The sequence below is a fragment of the Oncorhynchus kisutch genome, linkage group LG15 (assembly GCF_002021735.2).
Source record: "Oncorhynchus kisutch isolate 150728-3 linkage group LG15, Okis_V2, whole genome shotgun sequence".
In the NCBI taxonomy this organism is placed as follows: domain Eukaryota; kingdom Metazoa; phylum Chordata; class Actinopteri; order Salmoniformes; family Salmonidae; genus Oncorhynchus; species Oncorhynchus kisutch.
This window is the reverse complement of record NC_034188.2, coordinates 53,069,618-53,077,190: the sequence shown is the minus strand read 5'-3', so window position 1 is coordinate 53,077,190 and position 7,573 is coordinate 53,069,618. Positions and strand designations below refer to the sequence as shown.

Sequence of the window (7,573 nt, the reverse complement as noted above, 5' to 3'; positions counted from 1 at the left end):
AAAATGGGGGAGGCTTGCAAGCCGAAGAACACCATCCCAACCGTGAAGCACAGGGGTGGCAGCATCATGTCGTGGGGTTGTCCCTCCTGCTTTGCTGCAGGAGGGATTGGTGTACTTCACAAAATAGATTGCATCATAGGGGAGGTAAATTATGGGGATATATTGAAGCAACATCTCAAGACATCAGTCATGAAGTTAAAGCTTGGTAGCAAATTGGTCTTCCAAATGTACAACGACCCCAAGCATACTTCCAAAGTTGTGACAAAATGGCTTAAGGACAACAAATTCAAGGTATTGGAGTAGCCATCACAAAGCCCTGACCTCAAGCCTATAGAACATTTGTGGGCAGAACTGAAAAAGCATGTGCGAGCAAAGAGGCCTTACAACCCTGACTCAGTTACACCAGTTCTGTCAGGAGGAATGGGCCAACATTCACCCATCTTATTGTGGGAAGCTTGTGGAAGGCTACTTGAAATGTTTGAACCCGAGTTAAACAATTTAAAGGCAATGCTGCCAAATACTAATTGAGTGTATGTAAACTTCTGACCCACAGGGAATGTGATGAAATACATTTTTCTCTCTACTATTATTCTGACATTTCCCATTCTTAAAATAAAGTGGTGATCCTAACTGACCTAAGACAGTGAGTGTTTACTAGGATTAAATGTCAGGAATTGTGAAAACAGAGTTTAAATGTATTTGGCAAAGGTGTATGTACATTTCAGACTTCAGCTGTACATCCCTTCGCCTTTTTCTCCCATCGCCTCAACGCCATGGAGAAAAACTACAGTGTGGGAATTGTGAGCTTCTCGCAGTGAAGATGGCGTTGGAGGAATGGATGCACTGGCTGGAAGGGGCGGGAAACACACGTTCATCGTATGGACCAACCACAAAAATCTTGAGTATCTCCGCACCTCCAAACGCCTCAACTCTAGGCAAGCTAGATGGGCCCTGCTGTTCACACGGTTCAACTTATCCCTCTCATATTGGCCGGGATCCAAGAATGTCAAGCCAGATGCTCTGTTTCGCCGTTATAGCCCCACGGCTGTTACCCCGGATACCGAGACCATCCTGTACCTTTGTCTGCCTGTGTTCGATTTAATAAACTTTTGTTACTTCGACATTGTCTGCACCTGGGTCTTACCTTCAAACCTTATAATAGGGGATGAATTTGTTACACACAGTACATCTCTGATCTTGCCAATATCACATTTGAAAAGCTCCCGGATCTTTGTAGATGAATCTGTGTTTGAAATTCAGTGCTTGACTGAGGGACCTTACAGGTGTTGTATGTATGGGGGACAGAGGAAGGGATAGTCATTATAAAATCATGACAACCTCAATTATTTCACACAGAGCAAGTCCATATCATGTATTATGTGATTTCTTAAGCCAAATTTGACTTCTGAACTTCTTCAGGCTTGCCTAAGCGAAGGGGGTGAATACTTATGCAACGACAATATTTGATGAGATTTTTTATCTTCTGTCTAACTACTCTATAGAATAAGGCCTATTTATTTCTCCATGGTTCTGACTTTACCTGCTCGTTGCACATTGGCTTGTATCAATCACTGCGTTCGATATTCAAACATATACCATAAACATTAATGCATTTTTAACACCAGCTGCTTTTGAAGTTATTAGCCATAATTGCAGGGGCGCACCTTTGGTTTAAGAAGTGGGAGTGGGGGGGACATAAGGGCTCTCGAGTGGTGCAGAGGTCTAAGACACTGCATCTCTGTGCTAGAGGCATCAGTACAGACCCTTGTTCGATTCCAGGCTGTGTCACAATCGTCCGTGATTGGGAGTCCCTTAGGGAGGCGGCACAATTGTCTCTGCATCGTCCCGGTTTGGCCAGGGCAGGCCGTCATTGTAAATAAGAATTTGTTCTTAACTGACTTGCCTGGTTAAATAAATAAAAATACACTCAGTCAGGAAGTCAGACCGCTCTGAGGCATCTGCATGGTCCTAAAGCACACCGTTGCCTCATTTTGTATCACATTCCAATGATAAAAGTGGGGGGGGGGGACAAAATTGCAATTTCAGAATGTGGGGGGGACATATCCCCCTGTCCCAAATGAAAGTTGGTCCCCTGCATAATTGTACAATTAGTGTAGGGGGCCCCCTCGAAAGTTGAATAGAGAGTCACAATTATGACTTGAATAAACTTAGCAATGTCAGTATAAGTCACCAATGAATAATCGCTAAACATTGCATACAGTGTAAATCTTACTTATTACCAGAAGTTAAATGTTTATTCTCTTCACCACTAGAGGGCATTACCTCTGCAATAAACCAGGGGATTGTAGTACAAGTAAGTAGCACTTCAACATTAACCTGGTATATGCTAAACATCATCACTTTGAAAATGTAATCATACTATCAGAACTATTGGTATCTACATCACTTCCACAGTTAGCCATATGAAAGTAGATCAAAGGGTTTTCAAAGAATGTCAATACATGTATGGATTGGTCTAGGTCTACATATTTATAATTCATATTATCACAAAGTGTATTGTTCAAAGCAGCGCATAAGAATCCTTTTATGGATTACAGTTGGGATATTTTGCATTGTTTTTTCAGTCAGTCCCTTGGATGTCTCCAAAGTTTTGCCTGAATGACCTTTGCTTATAACTCTCAGACAAACACACACACCCATCTCTGCTTACACCTCCTCCTCCCCCTCCTCCTGGTGAACAGTTGGGACAATCAACTGAAAGCCTCTACACCCCCCCCCCCCTTTCTCGTAGTCCCCAATAAATCTGCTCCCTGGACCTATGACTTCTCAATGGACTTGCAAATCTCCCCTCCCCTGCTTCAGCAAATTTCCATGGGCTAGCATTAGCATACAGATGTTCGTAAGAGAAAGAGAGAGCAGTCTCACAAAAGGGCAGCGCTCAGAGGAGAGCCCCATGCCTTTTCATGTCTTGCAGTAACCCCCTCCACCCCAACTTTTCAATATAATGACCGATCGCTATTGTCTGGGATTATTCAGCAGGGTGCTAGCACCAGAATACCAGAACAAAGCCAAATAATAAACACACAAAACCCAACTTCTGTTCCCTTCTGTGTATGTGTGTGTCCAAATGAAATGTAATTTTTGTATCATGTTCTCATTTTGTGCAGAGATACATTCTTGTTCAATCTTCATCACAAACATTTTATCCTACTATTTTTCCTCCTTAGAAAGCATAGGCCTAAATAATTATAAAAGTATATATCTGTTACTTAACGTCACTTTTTCTAAGATGGGAAATAATATCACTTTATTGCATGACAGTGATGGTATAAGGTGCAGTGTGCCTCTAAGTATAACAAGTCAGTGAGACAGTGATATCCAAACGTTTTATTTTGAACCAAACAGGTAAAAATATATTAAGAGAGAAACCGGGATACATATCCCATGGAATGTAAACAATACACTTAAATTATATAGAAACCAACATAATATAAAACCGACACTATCATTTTTGCTTTGAAAAAACAAAATAAATACATTTTAATTTAACAAATGGCAAAGCCTTGTTTGTTTTTCCAACACAGTTAAGGCCAAAGAAATGCGCAGCTGAAGATGGGCCACAAAGACAAGGTCATTGTAACATAAAATACACATCACTTTGTCTAATAACAGCTGGTGTGCAAGAGACCAAGATGTTGATGTAACCCATATTACTCATACATTGTGGCAACATTGTTTTCCTATGTTATTACCTCACGTACCCTGAGGAAGGCACAGTGATGCCGAAACGTTGGTAAATACCCATTCAATTGCTCGGAGTGTGTGATTGCTCAGAGTGTGCGACTTTATTTTGATAGTTTATAGTTTATTCGGCGTTAGTCAGCACCTCCACACAAACAACATTTTTTTTGTGAGTGCGCCAGCTCATGTTTAAAAAAAAATTACCTCACGTAACACCACAAATATTATAGAAACAGTCACAAAAGTGTGTATGAGAACTCTGTCTCACTGAGTAAGCAAAACTGGATGAATGTTTCAGTTGTTTAAAAAAAACTTGAACTTGAATGGTGAAACGTTGAACCCAAACTAAACGCTGAAATGCACTTGTTGTGTTAGAACACATAAAAAACCTCCTGTAGCATCTAACTATGACCGGTGAGGGCAATACGTCTATTTGCTGATTGAACAAGGTAACTTGTAACACTTGTATTGCCTTCTCACTGGCATAACGCGATGCTGGTGGACATGGCTCTGGCAGTGTCCACACTCAAGCAATTCAAAGTTCTAAAGCTACATGATAGCTCAAACAAAGCGAAGAGTAAAGCATGTTCTTCTGCATCATATACAAATGCACAACACAATTATAAACAAACTCTGTAAAACATACAAAATAAATACATCTTTAAAAAAAAGCCCTATAGTTAGACTACCTGATAATACTGTCAATTAGTTGCCTTTACTAAAGGCTACATTTTGTTTACAGTAGGCCTAGCTACATTTTTGGATACATTTCAACATTTACTCTGCCTACAAGACAAGATACTATGTTCAGCTTTGGTTACACTCTAAAGGGCAAGGCTATAAGGAGAACTGTTGAAGTTGTAAAACGCACACCTTCTGCCAAGCCCAAAAGTATCATTACTGACATGTTTTTTTCGAAATGGGTACAAATAAATTCCCCAACAGAACTCTCTCAGCAAAGACACCACGGATACTGTAAAGCTAGTTGAGGCACCCATAGTAGCTAAAACGGGTATACAACAGTATACATGGACGTTATGATATTTAAAAAAATACATGTCGGCTAGCTTTACAACACTGAGCAGAATTCCTCTGTTTGGATGAGAATGCCAGTTAAAGTTTAGTCATCTGAGACAGAGAGGCGACTAAAGATGGGGAGACGTCTGCCCTCAAGGCCAGGGGACTCACAACCACTCAGGCTACTGGAGCTGGTATAGCCTTCCTGGTCAGAAAGAGAGTCCGGTGAAGCACACCGCTGCATGGCAGGCAGGCCGGTGAATGAGAAGGCATTGCGGTGAGAGTTATGTGCAGCTGACTTTTGCGCACAAACAGTTTGGAACTTTGAGTCAGTGATGGCGTAAAAGTGAGGGTTGTTATTAATCTGATCGTTTCCGAAGTCAGATGAGAACGGATAGTTGTGCTTTAGTGTAGCAGGTTCTGGAAACAATGGGGACAGCAGTTCTGGGCTACCTGTGGAGGGCGGGGATGATACTGAGGAAGCCCTGGAGAACAGCATGGTCTCTGGAACGGGTTGGAATCCGGTCAGCGCTTGGGGAGAGGAGAAGCCAGCGAAACTAATGCTGTGACGCAGCAGCTGTGGGCGTTCTCTCATCTTCTGTCGCTGAGGTGGCGCTCCGCCATCGGGCCGGAGCTGCTCGTCCGCATTATGGATGAAGTGACAGCGGGCGCCATAGGGGCAGAAGCCAATGGTGTGGAACGTGCGGCAAGGCTCGGTTTTGTACTTCGGGTGCCTGCTCAAGTCACGCTGCTCATCCGTGCCGTGGGCAAACTGACACTTGGCTCCGTATTTGCATGTGCCACTCTCCTCGTAAGTGCGGCACATTTCGGTTTTGTACCGGGTGGAGATGGGAGGGGAGGGAGCGAGTGCCTTTGGAGATGTCAGGCAGCTGGTGCTGATACTTAGGCCTGGTGGGGGCATCAGAGGAGGGGTGGTGGGGAGATGCTGCTCGCTGTACCCGAGGCTGCCAACATGGCCCTCTATCATGCTGACCGAACGGTCCACACGGAATGGGATGTGGTTGAGAGAAGAGCGGGGCAACTGTTGCTGGTGTTTCAGGCTCCACTGCTGGTTAGCAGTGTTAGTAAGGGCCCAGCAGGCTGGCTCGCCGATTGGGTCCACACTGCCGCTATTGAACTTTGAGTTGGGTAGGGTAACCGGGCATAGTGAGTGTCTGCGCTGAAATCCAACGACGCGCTGCATCTGCGTGGTGGCTGGTGCGCCATCTGGCATGTCCAGACCACGGAAATTCTATCACACAAGAGAAGAATAAAGTCACATTCCAATACCGGGGATTCAAGCCATGGTCAAGCTAATACAATGTAAATATATGCTGAACCAAATCAACAGTAAACAGCAAGAAAACACAATAGCCCATGTCAAGTTCCAAAAGTTGGCTAAAGTGCGCTTGGTTCGACAAGGAATGAACGACAGATGGAAACCGTTACGCACGTCAATCAGAAAGTTTGAAGCCTTTTCTTTGTAGCCAAAACTTTGATAAAAAGGCACACATACAAATCCAAGGTACAATTACTAAATGCTATATTTGATAAGTGTATTATTTACTAGTTTAAATAAAACATATACCTTTCAGACATGTGCTATATAGCCTGATGTATTAATAAACATTTAAAAACATCTTCTTACCTTGCAGAACTCATCCTCCAGCTCCAAAAACGGCGTTAGGAAGTCGGATGGCATTGTACTGATGCCTCAGTCAGGTTATCCCACTTCACAGTAGAGTGTGTTCTGTGTTGAGGCAGGAAGACGCTCTAATCAAGCGCTTCTGAAGTTTCTCAGCCATCTGTTGGAATCCCAAATAAATAGTTGAGAAGCCTAGCTCCACCCACATTTTGGTGACAAGGCGTGCTTTGCTTGGAGGGGATGCCTCTTGAGTTGTAGTACTAGCCCCCCCCCCCCCCATTCACGGCGATATTCTCATGCTGAAACAAATATGTGGAAGTTGATATACAACACTTTAACATATAGGCCTCCTATAGACTATACTTCATAGTTTAAACATACATCCAAACAGCCACAGATTTACACTAGTGGTCCGTTAGTGGTGTTAGTTATGTTGGTCTAGATCTAGATTTGTCTAAATATATTGACTGGAAATACCATTTATGAATTCATTATATGCCTCTCTCTTGTGGTTGCAAGTCATGGGGAAGTGAAGCGTCAATATAAATTATAATTGCACTTATTTGTTTGTTTTTATTGGATATGACTGCTGCTGTACGCAAGGGTGAGCAAACGTTCACCTCTTTGACCTATTGGGTATTTATGGTCTAATAGAATATGGGGATGTATTTTGTGGCATGTTTGGCATGTCAAAGGCCCAGATTTGGATATGAAATCATGTCTGGAGGAGAGAGGAAATCAACAATGCCCTTCAACTATGATGTTATTTAAGGTATTCATTTGTAAATGGCTGCCATAACACAAGCACAAGCCACAACAAGGGCCCCACCCTTAACTCAAAGGCCCTGCTGTCAAACTGTATTGTATTTTGAGTAAAGTGGGGAGGATGGGGTTCGCCAGTCTGGCAGATAACAGAGGTGGTTGTATGAAATGCAATATGCTCCATAACTAACCAAACCCTGTGGACTGATTACATGCTTATTACAGGCTTATGTGCTCTTTTTATAAACCTTATGCACCGAACAGAACACATTCTACCAGAGACATTGTAGAAAAGTCCAACTAGACAGGGTTATTAGGTTCACAGTGGGTGGGAGAGCATACTCAAACATTTGAAAGCTAGTGTAGGCAAATTCAAGAAGGGCAAATGTTTACAAAGGATGGGAAAACCTTACAAACCCCAACACTTTGAACTGAAACTTAATTAAT

The 7,573-nt window shown here is 42.8% G+C and overlaps 1 protein-coding gene across 1 annotated transcript; it reads right to left on the bottom strand.

Moving 5' to 3' along the window:
- Window positions 1–3,328: 3,328 nt before the first annotated feature.
- LOC109905452 (mRNA decay activator protein ZFP36L1) lies at window positions 3,329–6,532 on the bottom strand. The gene is made up of 2 exons (XM_020502830.2): window positions 6,368–6,532; window positions 3,329–5,971 (listed from the first exon to the last, which is right to left on the bottom strand). The coding sequence occupies exons 1-2, from the start codon at window positions 6,419–6,421 to the stop codon at window positions 4,823–4,825; spliced, it is 1,203 nt and encodes a 400-aa protein (XP_020358419.1). The 5' UTR covers window positions 6,422–6,532; the 3' UTR covers window positions 3,329–4,822.
- Between the last annotated feature and the right edge of the window lie 1,041 nt (window positions 6,533–7,573).